Raw genomic sequence first — 23255 nt, 5'->3', positions numbered from 1 at the left:
GCTGTCTGAAGAAGTCTCCGTGGTCATGTGGCCAGCATGACTAAATGCCGAAGGCGCATGGAATGCTGTTACCTTCCCACCAAAGGTGGTCCCTATTTTTCTACTTGCATTTTTACGTGCTTTCGAACTGCTAGGTTGGCAGAAGCTGGGACAAGTAATGGGAGCTCACTTCATTATGTGGCGCTAGGGATTCAAACTTCCAACCTTTCTGATTGACAAGCTCAGCGTCTTAGCCACTGAGCCACCGTGTCCCATTTTAGTTTATTCTGCAGCAATTTGGTTTGATTTTATGACAAAGCCAGACAACATGTTTTAGATATTTTGATGATCTTCATCCTTTTTATGTTGATTGGCACTAATTTGATTATTTCTTATATATTTTATTTTTTAACTTACTTGTGTATCAAATTTATTGGCCGCCCATCTTACTGAGGGTAAGTTACTCAATACAATACAATACAATAGTAGAGTTGGAAGGGACCTTGGAGGTCTTCTAGTCCAACCCCCTGCCTAGGCAGGAAACCCTATACCGTTTCAGACAAATGGCTATCCAACATCTTCTTAAAGACTTCCAGTGTTGGGGCATTCACAACTTCTGGAGGCAAGCTGTTCCACTGATTAATTGTTCTAATAGTCAGGAAATTTCTCCTCAGTTCTAGAAATTTCTCCTCAGTTCTAACTCTGGGCGGCTTACAATATTAAAAATAAAATTATATAAGTAGAATACTACAAAACTGTTTTCTTTGTTCTATTGTTTAGCATCTTATACTTCTCCCTCGAGCTGACCTGTCATTGATGATAATAAATCACAAGATAAAAATAAAAACTGGGGAGTGAGGGGGGAAAAGAGTTGACTCTTTTTTTGAGATTTCCAATGAAATCTTGGGATTTCCAATAAAACTGCAGCCTTGAAAATAAACAAGCATTTGTATTACTGTTTTCTAATAGCCCCAGGTTTGTGTAATATCAGATAAGAACACAGGAAATTTGCAAAATTGGCTTTTAGTTTTGATGACTTCTCCTGTCAAAAAAAAGTAGCGAAGTAGTAAGAATCAAGAAGGAGTCTTTTGTCCTTAATAAGCACGCCAAAAACTGCTGGAAAGCAATCCATTCATCCTACTGAATGCAATTGATTGAGATTCATTCCTCAGTTGCGCTTACTCAGCCATCTTAAACAGGTTTTCCAATTCATCCCCTGCTTCTTTTAACAATAATCTCTGAACTAATAGAGGGATAGAATCAAGATCACGTGAAGTGTTAACACCACTGTTATAATGCCTTGGTTAAGATCACACTTGGGATATTGCATCCAGTTTTGGTTGCCACAATGTAAAAAAGATGTTGAGACTCTGGAAAGAGTGCAGAGAAGAACAACAAAGATGATTAGGGGACTGGAGGCTAAAACACCAAAAATGCCCAAAACACAGCCATGCAAACACCGGCCAGCTGGTCTTTGGGTTTATGGCATTCCGACGCACGCAAATGAATGCACACACGCTCCGGTTTGGGCACTTGGTGGCGAAAAGGTTTGCCATCACTGATATAGATGATAGAACATAGATTAAAAGGATTGGAAGGGACCTTGGAGGACTTCTAGTACTCCTGCTCAAGCAGAAGACTCTATACCAGTGGTGGGCAACCTTTTTTTTCAACTGAGCCAAATCTCGCCAAAACCACGATTGAAATTTACTTTGAGAGCCACATTTTTAAAACCGAAAATACATAGGATGGTACACTGTTTTTAGTTTCAATAAGTTTTTATTGAGAATATTCTTCATGCAAGTATCCACATAGGTCGGGAGGATACAAATAACACAACTAATAAAACAAAAACTTTAGAACGATATTATTTATCGATAACGTTAAATTCCGTAAAATTTGCCTTACAATGTAGAGAAAATTACATCCTGACATTGACTGACAAAGTCACAACCACTAATGTGAACATTGGCCTTGCATTTCCTTGGATAGTTTGAGTAAGTCAGGTTTGTATGTTGTTGTTTTTAATTTCAGCTCTCTCTCCCACTTTCTTTCTTTTTTTCTTTTTCTTTCTCTCTCTCTCTCTCTCTCTCTCTCTGGCTCTTTGTCTCTCTCTCCCTCCCTCCCCCATCTCTGTCACTCTGTGTGTGTGTGTGTGTCTGTCTGTCTCTCACTCACTCTGTGTGTGTGTGTGTGTGTGTGTCTGTCTCTGTCTCTCCCTCTGTCTCTCTCCCCTCCCTTCCTCTCTCTCTGTCACTCTGTGTATGTGGGTGTGTCTGTCTCTCACTCATTCACTTAATCACTCACTCTGTGTGTAATAATAATAATAATAATAACTTTAATTTATAAACCGCACCCTTTCCTAAACAGGACTCGGGGCGGTGTACAGTCATGTTAAAACAGAATAAATACACAATATAGGTATACTTCATATACAAATAGTTAACAAATAATTAAACGGAGGAGGTAGGATGTGGACTGTACAATATTTAAATTAAAATACAAATAAACATTAAAAATACCCTTAAAATACCCTTAAAAACTACCCAATAAGATGTTTGCCAGGAGGTTGAATGGGACTATAAGTCAGTTAAGCCAGCTAATTGGAACAGGTGTCTCTCTGTCTGTCTATCTTTCTCTCCCTCCCTCCCCCTCTCTGTCTCTCTCTGTCTGTGTGTGTGTGTGTGTGTGTCTGTCTGTCTGTCTGTCTGTCTGTCTCTGATTCCCTCCCTCACTCCCTCTCTCTGTTCCTCTCTCTGTCTGTCTTTCTCACTCACTCACACACACACACACACACACACTGTGGTCACCTTGTTGAGTGTTCCAATCACATTTGAAACACTCAACAACTGGCCTGCATTTATGGTATTTTGCAGCATTCTGCAGTCATAGGACCAAAATTGGTTGTCACTCGCCCGGGCTTTTGCAGAAGCTTCCCTCCGAAGCCCGAGAGGAGGGAGGGGAGCGGGCACCCGGCACACAGAAGAGCCACATTAAAGGGTGTAAAGAGCCGCATGTGGCTCCCGAGCCACGGGTTGCCCACCACTGCTCTATACCATTCTCGGCAAATGACTGTCCAGTCTTTTACTTGAAAACTTCCAGTGATGAAGCACCCTCAAACTCTGGGAGCAAGCTATTCCACTGAATAATTGTTCTGTCAAGAAATTTCTCCTCAATTCTAGTTTTCTCTCTCTTTAATGATCTCCCACACCTTAATTCCTGCCCTGCCCTCAGGTGCTTTGGCGAATACGATGACCCTCTCTGCTCTGGGACAGCCCTTCAGTACTGAGGTACATAAATATCAACCCACATTTTTTGTGCATAAAATTATGCAATTAAGAACGTGCTTACGTATTGATTTTCAGCTCGATTTGTTTTTAGAAATGCACACCAACAGACTAACTAAACAGAACAGACGTATTAAAACAAATGACAGAACCAAGGTCCAGAAAGAGATTGAACTGTTCACATGGAGTGAGTGGCTAGTATTTTATTTTACCTACAGATTTTGCTGTTCATTATGGTGTCCACCTTGGCACCTTCCTGAACAAAGGATGTTGATACCTAGAGAGCTATGTGTAGGAGGTGAGCACTGTGGGAGGGATTAAGTACATCATCAGTTTGGAGTCCCTTCGTGCCTACTAAGTCCAGCCCTTCTTGAATTCCGTTGATTCTGCCTTGACTATTAGTACTTCAGATTCTTCTAGTGAGCTACACTAGCATGGTTTAAATTTGAACTCATTTGAACAACCTTGGCTCCCAATTTCTTGCGCCCGACACTACGGAATTCTATAGTCCCAAAATTCTGGTACCTCAATACTTCTTTCTCTACCATCCCAATGAGAACATTTTGATCCAAAGCCATCTCGTAATTTTGCTTGAAGTCATTGCCATTGCATGTTTTCTCCACACTGTTCTAGGCACAAATATCGAACCAATCTATGTACCAATCTACAATGTAAGCTATTCTGTAGGCTCACATCTGTCTCCTCCTCATTACACACATCAAATTGTAACGAGTGGTGGGATTCAAAATTTGTTACTACTGGATCTGTGGGCGTGGCTTTGTGGGCATGGTGTGGCAGGGAAAAGATACTGCAAAATCCCCATTCCCTCCCCACTCCTGGAGGAAGGATACTGCAAAATCCCCATTCCCTCCCCACCCCACTAACCTGCTTTCCAGCTCCGTTCTCCTGTTCGGGGCAACAAAAGAAGATCAGCTGGGAGGCAGTGGGGCGGGGTCAGCTTATTTGCCGGTTCTCTGAACTACTCAAAATTTCCGCTACCGTTTCCCCAGAACCTGTCAGAACTGGCTGAATACCACTTCTGATTGTAAGCACTGGTTTTATACCTTTGGGATTAAAATTTATTCGTCTTGCAATTCAGGAGGGGTGGGGGGAAGAGCCCTTTCTAGACTCAGAGGTGAGTTGGAGATGTTCAGATTTTTTTAAAAAAATATGAAATAATTTAAATTTAATTTAAACGATGGAACACTAAGGGGGGGCTTTGCAAGTCAGTTAACGCCACACGGTACTCGTGCTTTGTGGGAATGGATAGGAGAAAACCCGCCAATCGTTTTTCTGCATCAGCATTTACATTGGCCTATTTGTGCTTATATCCAAACTTTCAATTCAGCCATGAAAGAACCGTCTGTCCAAGCAGATCCTTGCAACAGAGTGTTTAAGCCTAATTAACATTGTAAGGAGATTTTTAATAGACATAGGAGAATTAAAAAAAGAGACAGCAGAATTCGACAGCTCTCCGACTCTGAATATAGTCAGTTGGGTCCATATTTTCTAGACCTATTCGAAATATTTATTATTATGGTGGCATGTAGTGTATTAATTCAAGACACATTCGGCGCAAAGGGATGGGTGGATAAGATTGAAAGTCAGAAATGGGAAACCGTATTGTTTGCCAAGATGCAAAACACTCCGATATTTAGCATCACTGTGCTGGAGTTAAAGCCTCCAACTGCAAGATAATTTAGCTGCGTGTGTGAATGGCTTGTGCCTCGGTACAAATGCTGCCAAAATTAAATCGGAAACAAAATGGCACTTTGTAGTCATTGGATGCTCAGCAGGGTACGCCTAGTTAAAAACCCAAAGTGAAAAGGGTGATTGACCTAAATTGCTCCTATTGGCGCAGCTGCACTTCCGCCTTTTCATCGCATTCGATGAAGCTCATTAGTTAATGCAACTGAATTGCCCATAGTTGCCAAGCTTTCATTTAGTTTCATGCCACATGGCTAGATAGCAGCTTCAGCAGCAGGATGGCACAGCACCCCACCATGTAGGCTCCTAGGAGAGCTTCTGAGCTCCCCCGCTGGGTCTGCCTATGCGGCAATTTTGCCACCGAGGATTATTTTTGATCTGCAATAGGTCAAAATCTTTGCTCTCGGTCGGCCAGGCAGAATGTCAGATGAGAATATTTGTAGATCAGGGTTGAGCTGTGGGGTCCTCTGAACCTGATCATTTCATTAACTGTGTCAAGCTTCCAAGTAATACGCCCATACCAAACAGAACTCCGAGACAAGCAGATTCCTCAAAGAACAAAGTTTATTGGACATATCATATTGGCACAGACTGGTGAAAACCGACTCTAAAGGTTCCCGTGGTTTTCACCTAATTGAAAGTAAATGTTTTTCCCCCTTTCCCAAACAATCACTCGCATGGTCCAATCAAGGTGCTGTCTGGTTGCTTGGAGACTTCACTGCTCCTCTTTTCAGCCACCTGTGGGAATGCCCTTGGTTCTCAGGGGAAACTATTTTGTTTTGGCTGCAAGATCCCAGCTATCTCTATTCCCACTCTTCCTATCCCTCAGCACCGTTGTGGCAACACTGAAGTCTCCAAGATGGCCTCAGTCAGGCCAGCTTCAGAGTTGACAACCTGCCTAGGTAGCTTCATCAGTGCTGGAAGGGGGAGAGTGTTTATATGCAAGTGGGATACCCTGTCAGTGTTGGCAGCAATGATCTTGGACGTCCCTTGATTAGGCTGTTGTTTACAATTTGATCTTTTTTCTGAGTTGCTACAAATACTCCTCAACTTACAACAATTTATTTAGTGACTGTTCAAAGTACAACAGCAGTGAAGAAAGTGACTCATTTTTCACACGAATGTTGCTGCACCTCCATTCTTATGTGATCAAAATTCAGTGCTTGACAAGTGACTTGTATTTACGACAGTTGCAGAGTCCTGGAGTCACATGATCACCTTTTGTGACCTTCTGACAAGCAAAGCCAATGGGGAAGCCAGATTCACTTAGCAACTGTGTTACCAACTTAATGACTGTGGCAAGGAAGGTCATAAAATGGGGCAAAACTCACTTAACAATTGTGTCACTTAGCAAAAGAAATGTTGGGCTCAACTGTGGCACAGGATTCCCTGTAATTGACAGTCAAGGAGCTATCAAGAACTCTCCCAGCAACATTGACAGGGCAAGCAAAAAGAGAGCAAACCCCATTCTCTTCTAGGACTGATGATGTTACCTAGGTAGGTCATGAGACATCCACAAGAAAAATAACGAGGCTCAGAGAGCATCAAGGACCACACAGTATGTCAACTTGATTGGAGAATGAGAAGGTCGTTGGACAATGATTGTTTGGGAGGAGGGGCAGTTGAGGGTTGTATGCAATAGGGTGGATAGTCTCCATTTTAGCAGTTTTAGGTCAGTGAATAACCCAAGGAATTTGGGAGGCCTTTGAGGGCTTCTGTAGGAGATGACCAGGCTGAGCCTGAGGGAGAGAGTCAAACACATCATCAGTCATTTCACACCCACAAGAGATCTAAGTCCGGCCCACCTTGAATTCATTTGACTCTTATCTATCATCAAGTTACTTTGAACTACGTTAATAGTTCAGATTCTTGTAGAGAGTTTAAGCTTGTAATACAATAGGTTCACTTGAACTGCCTGGATTACAGCACTTGACAGTTGTTATCACAAGGTGGGCAGGGATGGTTCTGTTGGGGAGGAGAATTAAGGCCCTTCAGAGATGCCTTCAGCTTTGCAAGGCTTAAAGACTCAACAAATGCCCAATTTCTGGCATGCCACAGTCTGGTGGACTGGAGGTTGGGGACCCCTGAACTAGACAGCATCCTCAGTTTAATCCTCCCATCACTTTAGGTAAAATGTAAAGGTTTCCTCACAGATATGTGCTAGTCATTCCCGACTCTAGGGGGTGGTGCTCATCTCCGTTTCAAAGCCGAAGAGCCAGCGCTGTCCGAAAATGTCTCCGTGGTCATGCGGCCGGCATGACTAAATGCTCAAGGCGCACGGAACACTGTTACCTTCCGAACAAAGGTGGTCCCTATTTATCTACTTGCATTTTTACATTTTTTCGAACTGCTAGGTAGGCAGAAGCTGGTACAAGTAACGGGAGCTCACTCCCATTATGCAGTGCTAGGGATTCGAACCATCAAACTGCCAACCTTCTGATTGACAAGCTCAGTGTCTTAGCCACTGAGCCACTGTATAAACACACACACGGAAAAAAGTTAAATTGATTCTCATCTTCTGACAGTGTTGGCCTCCAGGGAGAAAAACAACCACAGAACCAGGCAGGTTAATTTTTACGACATTTCATATTTGGGGCTTAAATTAACCACCCTGCTCCTTTTACAGAGAGCTTTCAAGCTTTCAAATTGGTGAGGGGCAGCTACCGAAATGTAACGATACAATCAGCTACCCTGCAATTCTGACAGTATTTTGGAAAAGTGCGAGCTCATTGTAAGTTGGCATAAAATGACTTAGGGGAAAAAATGTACAAGGGGAGTGAACCCAAAGCTTCACTGAAGGCAGGAAATGGAAAAGAACATGATGTTAGTTGTCATAAACCATTTTATTCCAACATGGGGGCCCACAGTTCATGTCAACCACATCAATCAATCGATTGATAAGTGACTCAAAATAATTAATGGTTCATGCCTCAAAAGAACCCTGGAACTAAGACTGGTGCATACAACTGGGGCTATCCAGAAAGTTCAAACTGCTGTACAAAAATATGAATAACATAATAACAAAACTGGAAGGGGCCTTGGAGGTCTTCTAGTCCAACCTCCAACCCTATACCATTTAAGACAAATGGTCATCCAATCTCTTCTTAAAAACCTCCAGTGTTGGAACATTCACATGAAGATGGACTAATATTAAATATTTGGAAGAGAGAGAGACTTAAAAAGGAGGCTTAGGAACCATTTTCACTCAAGACTCGGTTATTTAAAAAGTGGCTGAGATAGCAAAGCTAACTGTTTGAATTAAAGATAAGTTTTGTTTTCACTTGGAAACAGCTTCTGGACTTTATGCTCAAAACAGGGGAGGGGGGAATGCAATTTGGATTTTAGATTTGATGATTAAATTAATGTTACTTTTATAAAAATGGATTGTAGCAACTGGATAGCAAAACCAAAAGTTGAGGTTGCAATTTTATTTTTGTATTCCACTTCACGGAAAGAGTCAGAATCACTGCTTTTCTTTCATTTTCTTTTTATCTTACATTCCTTTCTTTCCTGATCTTTATTCCCAATTTGTATTTTATACAACAATAAACTCTAATAAAACATATTTTTAAAAAAACTAATCAATTTATCTGATTTACCAAGAATAATGGAATTTCTAGCTCAAAATTCCCCCAAGGGATTAAGAAGGATTCTCATCTCAATCTATAAAGTGGATGGGGCTGAAAAATAGTAACACGGTGATTTTCTTTGGCTGGGGATAAATTTGAACCTGGATCTCCCAATACCTTAACTGCCATTCCATATATATTACTAGCTGGATACCCATGCTTCGCAATGAAACTATGTGATCGGCCAATGCAGGAGAAATTTGGTCCACTATGGTTGAATCCGTTGGCTCAATGGTGGTCGGTGATTGAAACACATAAGGGAAGATCACTCCCGCCGCCTTGAGTCTGGAATCAGTTCCATAGGTGGAAGGCGTAGACATTTTGGTGAGGTACCAATGTTTAGCACTGTAAGAAGCTCCAGATCACTCCTGAGTGAAGGAGTGGAACGTATGCCAGTTTGAACTGAGGTAACGGAATGTGAGGCAACTGGCAGTTGGAACAGAGTTCTTTTCAGGTGGGGAGGGGGGGATAGAATGTCTAACTCCTTAGCATCAGAACATGTTAATTACTGTATAAGAAATACTAATGATCTGATGGTCATTTCAAAAAATCCTTTTTTTAGTGAGCATCTAGAAGCCAAGAGGAACATGCGTGCCGAATTTCAAGTTTGTAGGCTTTACGGTTCTGGAGATTTCGTGATGAGTGAGTGGTATTTGGCTTTGATACATATAGAACATAAAAGAAGACATAATTTAACTTGATTGAGATACGGATGAGGAGCATTGTGATGGGTACACATTTTAATTCTTACTTTAGAACAAAATTGTTCCTGATAATTAGCAACTTATTTCTTTGCATCGTTAGTCTCTGTGAAGGATTTTCGCCAATGCCCTTACTTTTATTCATACTTCCAGAACTAATATTCAAATTGAACATAATTGTCTGTCAATAGCCACGCCGCTTTAAATGTTAACAGGGGTTTCCAAATATAAAAATGCACCTTAAAAAAATCTTCATTACAGAAAAAAAATGAACCACACATAGGCTGCCGCAGCACACCTGAATACTGTTTACAAACGTGTGATTCAGAGATGAAACAACATTTCTTGTGCAGACTTTTAAAATGATTTTAATGCAAAGCGAAGTGGAAACCAGCCTGAAGACATTTAAGTTGGGAAGTGTGCGAAAGGTTTGTTTCGATTTTCGTTTGTAATTATATTCTTAGCTATTGTATACATTCCTCCTAATAAAAGTGTGAAAAAGGCATTTGGAATTCAAATACCTCCTTCCTGAGATGACACCTATAAGGTTTTTTTAAAGTGAAAGAAAAAATTTTTTTTTCAAGATAACACCTGGCCATTAGTCAGAGGTAGCAGATTGTATAGAAGTGGGAACATCGTACTTGTAAGAGGAATCGCTGCCAATCTGAATGACGGGGAAAAGATCAGCCTGTTAAACAAACATCCTTCATCTCCAGAGGGAGGAGGGGGAAAGATGTGTCAGTACTAGTACAGTGGTTCATAAATTAAATATTGCGATGTCTACACACCGAAGGGAATTGCTGTTTTTTTCTGCAGAACACTCCCCTGCCTCTGTGTTTCTGACATGGGGCTCAATATTTCTCTCTCTCTCTCTCTTTTTAGCACTGTTTTAGACAGCTAAAACCTAGCCCAGTGACGGCGAACCTTTTTGGCATTGAGTGCCAAAACCGGAACACGGATGTGTGCACCGGAGCTTTGGAACCCGAAGACAAGCTGGCCGGCAAGTGGCAGCTGGTCTTCCAGTTTCCAGTGTGTGCATGCACACAGGCCAGCTGGTCTTTCCATTTCCGGCACGTGCAAAGACCAGCTAGCTGGAGCATATACGCGCACCGGAAACTGGAAGATCTGGCATGCATGCCGTAGGTTCGCCAACCGATGTAGCCGATCCATGGTTTTCCCTACTGCCTAATTGTTTTTCATCTATATACAACCTGACTCTGTCCAGAGATGTTGGGACAATCCCTTGCAAGAATTTCTAGCTGTGAAATTGAGGAATTGGAGCAGTTGTGACAATCCACATAGAGCAGGGGTGTCCAAACTTGGGAACTTTAAGACTTGTGGACTTCAACTCCCAGAATTCCCCAGCCAGCCATGCTGGCTTGGGAATTCTGGGAGTTGAAGTCCACAAGTCTTAAAGTTCCCAAGTTTGGACACCCCTGACATAGAGAAACCAAGTGGCAAAATAGCTAATCTCAACAATACAATGCATTTCAATTCTGTCCTCCTGCGATCAGCTGGAAAAGTAATGTTGGGATTTGCCCACAATCTCCTGCAATGCATCAGCAATCCAGGGGAGAGAGAAAAGCATAGGTAGTCCTCAACGTACGACTGGTCACTTAGTCAATATTTGAAGTTACCATGAACCCCCTCGGGAGTATTAATGACTCAGTTCTGACGACTGTACAACCAGTCTGCATGTTACGGCCGTATCGGGGTGGTATTCACATACCTTTCCCTACCAGTTTGCAAATGTGAGCGTGCTGTCTCCGCACATGCCCTCAGACTTCCATGCGCACGCTTTTGGCTAAAAAAAAGGGCCTAAATGGGATGCCATAGAGCTGGGGTGGGGCGGGCGGGGGCCACCCCCCAATTTCCACTACCAGTTTGGGCGAATTGAATACTACATCTGGGCCGTATGCAGTGACTCATGGTCATGTGACTTAGTTTTATGACAGTTTTGAAAAAAACAACCCATCATTTCCTTGCCATTTTCAGCAAAACTGGTCCACTGCCAACCACTGGTACACTTAATGACCGGGGCCTTTGCTTAAGAACTGCTGCACAAAAGTAAAATCAGGTCAGATGGGTAAACTATTTCGCAACCATTACAACTTACAACTGTGACGGGCAGGCTCCATTATGGTCATAAGCTGAGGACTACCCATACTCTACTAGAAACAGTTCCCCGCCTATAAAATGTAAGATCCCCATTTTACAAATTCGCAGCTGATAAAATGTGTCTTCCTGAATGGTTATTAGCCTTCCTCTTTATTTTATCCATTCCGGCACATCTTTAAAAAAAATTCTAATTCTGGATAATTTGAGTAAGACATACTAGCTTTAAAAAAAAAAGATGGGGGGAGAGGGGAGATGACTCCCCATCCCTGATCTCTAAAATTGCACAACATACCAGGAAAAGGGGAAGGGGGAGAAAGGAGAGGGAAGAATAAACAAGGGCAGGAAATGTGTTCTAAAATTGCAGTTCTTTCAACGTCTCACTTGGAGAAACAGAGATATCAGAGGTTTTGGCTGTCACTAAATGACAACCGAGGAGGAAGAGTGAAAACTACCCTGCCATTGGTGTCCACAGCGATGGCTGCTTTTATCAAAATGACAAAAGCAGTGTCATATCATAAATGCTGCCCATTTTCAATGGTGTATAATATCACTATGAAAAGAGCCACGGCTTACTGTACTTTTCGGAGCATAAGGCTCACTTTGTCCCCCCTGAAAGAGGGTGGAAATGTTGGGGTGTCTTATACACCAAATACGGCCAATTTTTGGCCTCCCGAAACCCCACCCCGTGTGTCCCATTTTCTGCAAAAACGGGGTGCGTAGAGGGCTTGGGAGGCCTGCAGAGTGCTCCTGGAGGCCAGGGAGGGCAAAAACTATTTTTTTTACCTTGTTTTCCTCTTCAAAATCTTGGTGCATCTTATACTCCGGTGCATCTTATAGTCCGAAAAATACGGTATATGACAACGGTGCGATGCTGTTTTCATCACATGAACCGATTTGACTCTTTGGTAGTCATCAAAAGATCCCACCTCTCACCAGAGGGTAGAATTAGATTTTTTTTTTTAAAAAAGGAATTGCCTTCTTGTAGGATTTGAAGCAGAATACCATTTTCTCTCAAAGCACAGCCACCCTATGTGTTAATGGCAACACAGTTTAAAGATCATTGGCAACAACCATCTTTAAGCCTCTCAAGATGCTTACAACAAAAGAATAGATTCTTTAAAAGCTAAGGAAGGGGGTGCAGATATCCCCCCCCCTTGACTTAGGACCGTTTGTTTAGCGACCGTTCAAAATTATGGCAGCGTTAAAAAAGGGACTTATGACTGATCCTCATACTTATGACTGTTGCAGTATCCCAACGTGTCCCACGATCAAAATTCAAGCACTTGGCAGTTGGCATAGCAATAGCACTTAGACTTATATACCGCTTTAAAGTGCTTATTACAGCCTTCTGTAAGCGTATTTTACAGAATCAGCGTATTGTCCCCAACAATCTGGGTCCTCATTTTACCCACCTCGGAAGGATGGAAGGCTGAGTCAACCTTGAGCCTGGTGAGATTTGAACTGCCGAACTGAAGCTAGCAGTCGTACTGCTCCATCTTGGCTCTTATGGCATGTCTTTATGATGATTTCAGTGTCTCGAGGTTACGAGACAAAGATTTGATATGGATCTGTGATCTTCCCACCTATCTTACAACCATTAGCAAAGTGCTCAAATTAGCAATAGCACTTATATGCCGCTTCACAGTGCTTTACAGCCCTCTCTGAGTGGTTTACACAGTCAGCATATTACCCTCCCCCGCCGCAACAATCCGGGTCCTCATTTTACTGACGATGGAAGGATGGAAGGCTGAGTCAACCTTGAGCGTATGAGAATCGAACTGCTGACGGTTGGCAGAATTAGCCTGCAATACTGCATTCTAACCACTGCACCACCACTGTTCTTGAAGGAAAGTCAATGGGGGGGGGGAGCCGGATTTGCTTAACCCCCATCATGAGATTCACTTAACAACCACTGCAAAATAGGCTGTAAAATTGGGTGTGACTCACTTAATAGCCACCAGAAATTTCAGGCCCAAATGTGGTGGCAAGTTAAAGACTGCCTGAACCTTGAAGCCACAACTTAACCTGAATCTGATCATCAGTAGATGCAATTTATCCTTCAGATCCATATCAAATCGGCGACTCAGTAGGAAAGCTTATTTGCCTACAAAAGGGAACAACACATTTAATGACCTCCAAAATTAGCATTAAAAATGAGAGCTTTAAAAAAAAAAAAAAGAGGTTCATCGCATAGCTAAGTACATACGGATGTAATGAGGCAAATGACTATCTGCAATTACTTTAAGTGCAACAACTGGAAGTTTACCATAAATAGCACATCTAAGCATAAGCAACAGGGTGGAGGAGGGGGGAGCGCCTTAGTTAGATGAGTCACGGCACAGTGGTTAGAGTGCAGTACTGCAGGCCACTTCTGCTGACTGCTGGCTGCCTGAAATTTGGCAGTTCGAATCTCACCAGGCTCAAGGTTGACTCAGCCTTCCATCCTTCTCAGGTGGGTAATATGAGGACCCAGATTGTTGGGGGGAAATAGGCTGGCTCTGTAAACCGCTTAGAGAGGTCTGTAAAGCACTGGGAAGTGGCATATAAGTCTAAGTGCTATTGCTATATCAGAAAATAGGAATGCAGTGGCTCAGTGGCTAAGACGCTGAGCTTGTTGATCAGAAAGGTCAGTTCGGCAGTTCGAGTCCCTAGCGCCACGTAATGGAGTGAACTCCCGTTACTTCTGCCAACCTAGCAGTTCGAAAGCATGTAAAAATGCAAGTAGAAAAATAGGGACCACCTTTGGTGGGAAGGTAACAGCGTTTCGTGCACCTTCGGCGTTTAGTCATGTCGGCCACATGACCACGGAGATGTCTTCGGACAGCACTGGCTCTTCGGGTTTACAACAGAGATGAGCACCGCTCCCTAGAGTCAGGAATGACTAGCGAGGGGAACCTTTACCTTTACATCAGAAAAAGGGACAACTTACAACCTTGTTACTAACTTAACAGGGATCCACTTAACAAGTGTGGCAAAAAGTTCTTAAAATCGAGCAAAATTCACTTAACAAATTCTCACTTAGCCATGTAAACATTGGGGTTCAATTATGGTCGTAAGTTGAGGATTACCTGTACTGCAATCTTTAGGCAAATATTAACTGGGAGACCTTGTTGTGGCCTACCAGCAGCCAACAGAGCTGGCAGCAGATTCGGACAGTGAGGAGGTTGGGGAGGAACATGGGTCAGTCCTGGAGTCTGGGGAAGGCTCTGATGAGGGCTCTGTGTCGGAGGCAGAGAGGGGGCCAGAGCCATATGCCAGTTATCAGCTGCCTTCAGAGTCAGACATCAGTGAGGCAGACAAACAGCTGGAGCCTGTTCCCAGTGTGTGCATGCGCAGAGCTGCCAGAAGGGAACAGCTAAGAAATAAGGGTCAACTCGGGAGTAAAGACACAGGTGGACGGTGAATGGCCCCTCCCATAGGGAATAAAGAGGAGCGAAAGGGGAGGTGAGTTTGTAGGAGACATTAGTTCAATTCATTAGAGTGAAGATCTGTTCAAGCCTGTTTAGAACTTGGGTGGAAATCCATGAAGGGATACTAAAACACAAGGAAATTGGTAAGCTACTTCCATATTTCCTGGTAAAAATCTAGGCGGACGTGTCCATGAAATCATAGGAATCAAGCTTTTTTTGGGAGGGGGGGGGAATCAAACTTTTTTGATCCAAAATAACTACAGGTAGTCCTTGACTTACAATTCTATCCAAAATTTCTGTTGCTAAGTGAGACATTTGGGAAGTGAGTTTTGCCCTGTTTTATGACCTCTATGGCCACAGTGGCTAAGTGAATCGCTGCAATTTTAAGTTAGTAATACGGTTGTTAAGCGAATCAGGTTTCCTGTTGACTTTGCTTGTCAGGAGGTCGCAAAAGGTGATTCCATGATCTTGGGACACGCCAACCGTCGTTAAGTATGAACCGGTTGTGCCAAGCGTCTGAATTTTGATGACATGATCATGGAGTTGCAGCAAAGGTTGCGTCTGTGAAAAACGGTCCTAAGTCACTTTTTTCAGTGCTGTTGCAACTCTGAATGGTGACTAAATGAACTGTTGTAAGTTGAGGACTACCTGTAGTAGACACAGCCCTGGCCCCGTGAGGATAAGGAATAATTCTCCCATCACTCTTTATCTGACCCTGTTAATTGAAAATGCCCGGGATTGAACCTGGGAATTTTTGTATGCAAAACATGCAGTCTACTTTGAATAACCGTCACTTTCCCCTAGGTGGAATTCCTAGGCAATTATTTCATTTTCTATTAATGTTTCCCTTGGGTTGCAGAACAATCAAGTTGCCGTTTTATTTTTCTCCTTGCTTATGAGCTCACTACAGACAGTTGGCAGGTGAATTTTCTAAAGCTCAACTTGTTTCACCACCCCACCCCAGAAATACCCTGTTTCCCCCCAAAATAAGACCTCCCTGGATAATAAGCCCAATCGGGCTTTTGAGTACATGCACTAAAATAAGCCCTCCCCCAAAATATTGCGACACAGCAGCAGCCAATGAGGTGACCACACTCACCATTTCCTGCACCTCAAAAATAATAAGACCTCCCTGAAAGTAAGGCCAAGTGCTTATTTCGGGGGTCAAAAGAAAATAAGACTCTGTCTTATTTTCGGGGAGACGGGTAATCGAAGGTGTTATGAAGAAATGGATGGATCTTGGTACTTTTTTCTAGTCCATCTGGGTTCGTAAAAAAATGGCATGCTTCCGTCTTTTCACTTAACTTTGTCCAAATTGACAAGGCTACCTATTTTCATAGCACTCAACAAATTTAAAACAAAGATAGAAAATAAGGCGGAGTAGGGTGGGGTAGGTGAGAATACCACATCCCTTTCTCCTCAGCTTTTGTCTTCTTCCAATAATGGAAAGAAATTCCGTAAAGAATTACAAGTGGTCTTCGACTTACGTCCACAACGGAGCCCAAAATTTCTTTTGTGACCCTTTTTGCCATTGTTGTTAGGTGAAACACTGAAGTTGTTAAGGGAGTAACAGGGTTGTTGAGTGAATCAGCCTTCCCCGCTGACTTTGCTTTTCAGAAGATTGGGTAAAGCAGGGGTGTCCAAACTTGGGAACTTTAAGACTTGTGGACTTCAACTCCCAGAATTCCCCAGCCAGCCAAATATATATATTTGTGTGACTTCTAGTAGTGGGGAAAGTACAGGACTATCTGTTGTGGCCTGCCAGTGGTCAGCAGAGCTGGCAGCAGACTCGGACAGTGAAGAGGTTGGGGAGGAACATTAGGCAGTCCTGGAGTCTAGGGAAGGCTCTGATGAGGGCTTTGTGTCAGAGGCAGAGAGGGGGACAGAGCCGTATGCCAGTTATCAGCTGCCTTTGGAGTCAGATATCAGTGAGGCAGACAAACAGCTGGAGCCTGTTCCCAGTGTGCGCCTGCACAGAGTTGGCAGACGAAGGAAACAGGATCGACTTGGGAGTAAGATCACAGGTGGACGGTGAATGGCTCCTCCCAGAGGGAATAAAAGAGGAGCGAAAGGGGAGTGGAGTTTGCAGGAGACAATTTTATCAAAATGTTTTATTGTGTTTTTAGGGGGTTCTAGGAAGGGGGGAGGGGATAACCAGGCCAGGAGGGAAGCCAGCGCCAGACGAACAGGTGAGTCCACGAAGGAAGTGAGCGGGGTGAGGGGGGAGAGGGAACAAGTTATTCCAGCAGAGGGTTGTTTTATTACAACGGTCGCGGGGAGGGGGGGATGCGAGGACAAGAAAAGATCGCAAGGTCGGTTGGGAGACCGTGGCTGCTGGCTACGCCCGGTCGTTTGTACCAACCCCCGCAGCCTAGGTGGTCAGGAACTACAGAGCCAGGGCCTGAGGCTGATGCTCTGCAATGCAAGGTCCGTGACCAACAAGGCCCCCCTCATTAACGAGTTGATCTCGGAGGGGGAGCTGGACCTTGCAGGGATAACGGAGACCTGGTTGGGTCACGAGGGTGGTTTACCCCTCGTGGAAATGTGCCCACCGGGTTTCCGTGCATTCCATCAGCCTCGGGCCTTGGGTAAGGGTGGTGGGGTGGCGGTAGTTATACGGGATTGTCTAGAGCCGAGGGAGTTCACTGTTCCTCAGATACCCGGGTGTGAGTCGCTGGGTATGAAATGGGGCCCAGGGAGGCAGTGGGGTCTGCTGATTGTATACTTGGCTCCTCGCTATACGTCAGCGGCCCTGCCCGAGCTCCTCAAGCTGGTCTCGGAGACAGCGGTTGAGATACCCAAACTTCTGGTTATGGGGGATTTCAACCTGCCGTCGACGGGAGCAGCGTCCGAGGTGGCTCGGGAGTTCATGGCTTCCATGACAGCCATGGGCCTGACCCAACTAATTCAGGGCCCCACACACGAAGGCGGCCACACACTGGACCTTGTCTTTGTATCTGAGCAGTGGACGAGTGATCTGGGAATAGGGGATTTAGAGATTACGCCCCTGTCATGGTCAGCTCACTCATGTCTCCGGCTGGACTTCCCTGGCGCTACCCCCCACCGCGAGGAGGCGGAGCCAGTTTGTTCAAGCTGGTACCGCCCCAAGCACTTGATGGAACCAGATAGGTTCCAGACGGAGCTTGGGCCTTTACCTGTAGCCCTGACCCGCGCTCGGTCGGAGGACCTAGTCGACGCCTGGAATAGGGCGACAGCGGGGGCCTTGGACCGGGTTGCGCCTCTGCAACCTCTCCTACGGCAGCGACCCACCCGGGCTCCCTGGTACACCGAGGAGCTTAGGGTGATGAAGCGCCATAGGAGACGTCTAGAGAGCAGGTGGAGGTCCTCACGCTCCGAATCTGACCAAACACAGGTAAGAGCCTATTTACGGACCTACCTTGTGGCATTGAGAACGGCCAAACGTAGACATTGTGCCGCTCTCATTGCGTCTGCGGATAACCGCCCTGCCGCCCTGTTTAGGGTGACCCGCTCTCTCCTGTCGCAGGAGACGCGGGGGGCACCCTTGCAGGGAAGAGCAGAGGAGTTTGGGGAATATCTGCAGGACAAAGTCACTCAGATCCGGAGTGGATGGGCCCCCCCCCAGTGGACCGGACGAGCCGTCATCAGTGAGTCTTGTGAGCCCACTCTGGGAGGAGTTTGACTCTGTTGCCCCCGAGGATTTAGACGGGTTGCGTGGACGGCTGCGACCCACCACATGTTCAATGGACCCGTGCCCCTCCTGGTTGGTACTGGCATCCTGGGAGGTGACGCGAGGCTGGCTTCTGGGCCTGGTGAACGCCTCATTGAGCGAGGGTTCCTTACCGACTGCCTTGAAAGAAGCGGTGGTGAGGCCCCTGCTCAAGAGGCCTTCACTTGACCCAACGGAGCTAGCTAATTACCGTCCAGTCTCCAACCTCCCCTTTTTAGCGAAGGTTGTTGAGAATGTGGTGGCGCAGCAATTTCCACGTCGCCTCGACGAATCCGTATATCTAGACCCACGCCAGTCTGGCTTCCAACCCAGGCACAGCACCGAGACAGCCTTGGTCGCGTTGGTGGATGATCTCTGGAGGGCCAGAGATAGAGGTTGCTCCTCTATCCTGGTCCTATTAGACCTCTCAGCGGCTTTTGATACCATCGACCATGGTATCCTATTGCGCCGGCTGGAGGGGATGGGAGTCGGAGGCACCGTTTTACGGTGGTTCGGCTCCTACCTCTCCGGCCGGATGCAATGTGTGTTGACTGGGGGGCAGAGGTCGACCCCGAGGCCACTCTCTTGTGGGGTGCCGCAGGGGTCGGTCCTCTCGCCCCTTTTGTTCAACGCATATGTGAAGCCGCTGGGTGAGATCATCCGTGGTTTTGGGGTTGAGTACCATCTGTACGCTGATGATACTCAGTTGTACATCTCAACCCCAAGCCACCCCAACGAGGCTGTCGAAGTGATGTCCCGGTGTTTGGAAGCCGTCGGGGTCTGGATGGGGGACAACAGACTCAAACTCAACCCCTCCAAGACTGAGTGGCTGTGGCTACCGGCACCTCGGTTCAGCCAGCTGATTCCATCACTGGCCATAGGGGGCGAACAATTGCCCCCTGTGGAATGGGCGCGCAATTTGGGCGTCCTCCTAGATGCCCGGCTGTCAATGGATGATCATGTGGCAGCCGTGGCAAGGGGGGCATTCCACCAGGTTCGCCTGGTGCGCCAATTGCGCCCCCTTCTGGACCGTGATGCCCTACGCACAGTCACTCATGCACTGGTGACGTCTCGCCTGGACTACTGTAATGCTCTCTACATGGGGCTTCCCTTGGGACGCGCCCGAAGACTGCAGCTAGTCCAGAACGCAGCCGCGCGGGTAGTCATGGGGAGTACTAGGTACTCCCACGTAACACCTCTCCTGCGCGAGCTGCACTGGCTGCCTGTAGTCTTTCGGGTGCGTTTCAAGGTTCTGATTACCATCTTTAAAGCGCTCCATGGCATAGGACCTAGTTACCTGCGGGATCGCATCCTCCCACATACATCCCTGCGGCCAATTCGCTCTCACAGGGAGGGCCTTCTCCTGGTGCCGTCCACGAGGCAATGCCAACGGGCAACACCGAGGAGTAGGGCCTTCTCTGTGATGGGCCCAACCCTCTGGAATGACCTCCCCCCCGACATTAGAACCACTACTGACCTCCGCTCCTTCCGACAGAAACTGAAGACACACCTGTTCCGACTGGCTGGTCTGGCATAATTTATAACGTCTACCTCCTGGCATACACATTCTTACTGGTTTTTAGAGGGATAGTGTTTTAAATTTAACCTGATATGACATTGGGATTTTAAATTTTTGTATCGATTTATTTATTTAGCTGTACAGTTTGGCATATTTTATCCTCCTCTTATACACGTATTTATGTAGTTATTACTATGTTTTAATTTGTTGTATTTTGATACGGACTGTACACCGCCCCGAGTCCCTTTCGGGAGAGGGGGCGGTATATAAACGCTAATAAATAATAATAATAATAATAATAATAATAATAATAATAATAATAATAATAAGTTCATTCCTTCATTCTTGCCAAGTATTGCGGTGTCTGAAAGATATCGGCCTGGCCACTCTCCAAGCCTGATAAAGGTCGGTAATCGTGAACTATTTTGAACGACTGTGGGAGAGGAAAGTCTTTACTGGAGAGGAATTCACTGTAAATTAAATAAAAGGGCTTTATCAGGACGAGGATGAGGCTTCGTGCTGCTAGGGAAGCCTAGGTAAGAACACTCTCTCTCTAGAAAATAGCAGCTTCTCAGTTTCTCATTGTTTCCATTCAGTTCTATGGAAAGATATCAGAACTCTTCCCCCTCCTCCTCCCGAATGAAACTGCTTTTAAAAAAAAACAGAATTTCTGTGTCCACCACCACGGCAGAGAGCTGCAAACCTATAACAACCAAATTCACTTCTTCTACTACAGTGTTTCTCAACCTTGGCGACTTTAAGCCCTGTGGACTTCAACTCCCAGAATTCCCCAGCCAGCAGCTGGCTGGGGGATTCTGGGAGTTGAAGTCCACAGGGCTTAAAGTCGCCAAGGTTGAGAAACACTGCTCCACTATGTTGTCTCAAAAGCAGGTCCTTATGTTTGACTTAAATATTCCCATCTGACTGTTGAGAGCAAACATGCTGATTATGTGTTAGCATCTCTGACTTGACACGTAAAATAATTCTGATGTGAACTGTCAGCGCTCAGCAGGATCAGCTGGGTAATAGGCAGCAATATCTGAAATGTTTGCATACAACATCACGTACTTATGCATCTCTGTATGAAATGTTGCACGAGTCTTAAAGGAGAGCACGAAGAACTGTTTCCCACATGGAACTTTAAAACGTGCAAAGGGGAAGGGATAAAACATTTCAAATCGTTGCTGAAATTAAGAGAGTTTTTTTTTATGATCTTTGAGCGTGTTCTCCTATAACAAGGTGCCTTAGACAAATTCTAAACGGCAAGGTCTCTGCTAACCATAGTTGCCACCATCACTGCTTCAGCAATGTTATCATCGTTTCGTCTTTAGGTGAAGACAAAACAGTTCATCCATGAATCCTCACAAGCTCTGAAAAGGCTCTCATAATCATCATTAGTCAGAAAATAAGCCTGCATCCTGCCCCATGTGTTTTTCTGGCTTGCCTCTTCCCTTGATATTTGAAATTCTGTCTGTCAACCACCGCAAAGGAAAGTACCTTGTGTTTACACAATTTGAACAAAGGTGATAGCTGCGCTTGACTGTTATTTAGGAAAATAAAATAAACAGGTCAGGAGATCTTAATGGCCCAAATTCTAGCAACATTCACTGCAGAAAACTCGGAAGGGAAAAAGAGAAGGAGGAGTGGGATTTGAGCCCAAGAAATATTACTTTTTAATTTACCAAATGAAGGATATATATTGATAGCAGTGTACTGCAAAGCAAAGACCTATGGCAAATTAGGAAAGGATTTCCCCCACCCCTGACTGTTTTACCTGTCGAGCTTCCCATCACCTGCACCCTTGGTCTGCACTGGGGATAGTTTTATTATGTAGTAACTATTGGCCTCGAGGTAAGGAAAAAACAGGAATCGGACAGATTTTTAAGCAACTGTGCTAAACACAGGTTGCCTACAAACGTATTCTACCACTAGTGTTAATGAAGACATGGCAGGACGCACTCCTATCAGCACAAAGCTACTCTAGCACATCTATAAAAAAAATAATCTCCCATTGAGTGGAATAGATGTGTGAAGGCATGGACTCAAATCGGTTTATAGACGATGCTCTGCTCCCCCTGTTTGAAGCCCCATTTGTATGCTCGCCATGGTGCATCCATCTGGCAAGGTATCCGTAGCAACAGTCAAAAATGGCAGGCTTCATTTGGGCTACACGGCATGCGGTGCAAAGGAAGGGAACCAAACAGGGATGGGGGAAAAAAAAATTCAATTGGGTGCGCTGGAGAATGTCAGTCCTACCTTAGGTAGTCTCGGCGGCAGAGGATAAGGTTGGCTTTGGTGTACAAGGTAGAGCCCACTTCCCCCAAACGACAGTCACAGCAGGCACATTTCAGGCAGTCCTCATGCCAGTATTTGTCCAGGGCCTTGAGGAGATACCTGTCCTTGATCTTACGGTTGCAGCCAGCACAACCTTTCGGTTTGGTGTCTGGCTGGACAGAGAGCATTTGTATACCTAAAAACAGAAGAACGGAGAAGAATTTACTTGGGATATTCGGGATGGAACCATCTCCCACAGAGGAATTCTGCTGGTCTTCCTTTGGTGTGCCTCAAAAGTTTCTCCCTTCCCATTTTATTGGTAGTCCTCTTCAACCGGCAGAAGAGCCTAAGAAAGATTCTTAGATCTGGCACCCTCTCCTTCCAGAGAAGTCCACCAAAGCACCTGAGAACAATAATCTCCTTCCCACTGTTGTTTCCTAAGGTAAGGTAAAGGTTCCCCTCGCACAGGCATGCTAGTCGTTCCTAACTCTAGGGGGCGCTGCTCATCTCAGTTTCAAAGCCAAAGAGCCAGCGTTGTCCAAAGACATCTCCGTGGTCATGTGGCTGACGTGACTAAACACTGAAGGCGCATGGAACGCTGTTACCTTCCCACCAAAAGTGATCCCTATTCTTCTACTTGCATTTTTTACCTGCTTTCAAACTGCTAGGTTGGCAGAAGCTGGGAACAAGTACCGGGCGCTCACTCGGTTACGTGGCGCTAGGGATTTGAACCGCTGAACTGCTGACCTTTCTGATCAACAAGCTCAGCATCTGAGCCACTGCATCCCTTTGTTGTTTCCTAGCATCTCCGAAATATAGATAGTCCTCAATTTACAACTATGCATTTAATGACCAGCCAAAGTCACAATGGCACTGAAAAAAGTGACTTATGACCATTTTTTACACTTACGGCCCTTGCAGCATCCCCCATGGTGACATGATC

General features: G+C 45.1%; 1 protein-coding gene across 3 annotated transcripts in view; it reads right to left on the bottom strand.

Annotated features, from left to right (window-relative positions):
- LMO3 (LIM domain only 3) overlaps nucleotides 1-23255 on the bottom strand; it is a 119642-nt gene that overhangs the window by 68096 nt on the left and 28291 nt on the right. For all 3 annotated transcript variants that reach the window (XM_081956931.1, XM_081956930.1, XM_081956932.1), the window contains exon 2: nucleotides 22295-22508. In XM_081956931.1, the coding sequence (XP_081813057.1) occupies nucleotides 22295-22500 (206 nt within the window). In that variant the 5' untranslated portion in view covers nucleotides 22501-22508. The remainder of the gene's footprint in view (nucleotides 1-22294; nucleotides 22509-23255) is intronic.

Source organism: Natrix helvetica (assembly GCF_964273705.1).
Source record: "Natrix helvetica genome assembly, chromosome: 6".
Taxonomy (NCBI): Eukaryota; Metazoa; Chordata; class Lepidosauria; order Squamata; family Natricidae; genus Natrix; species Natrix helvetica.
This window is presented reverse-complemented; position numbering and strand designations above follow the sequence as displayed.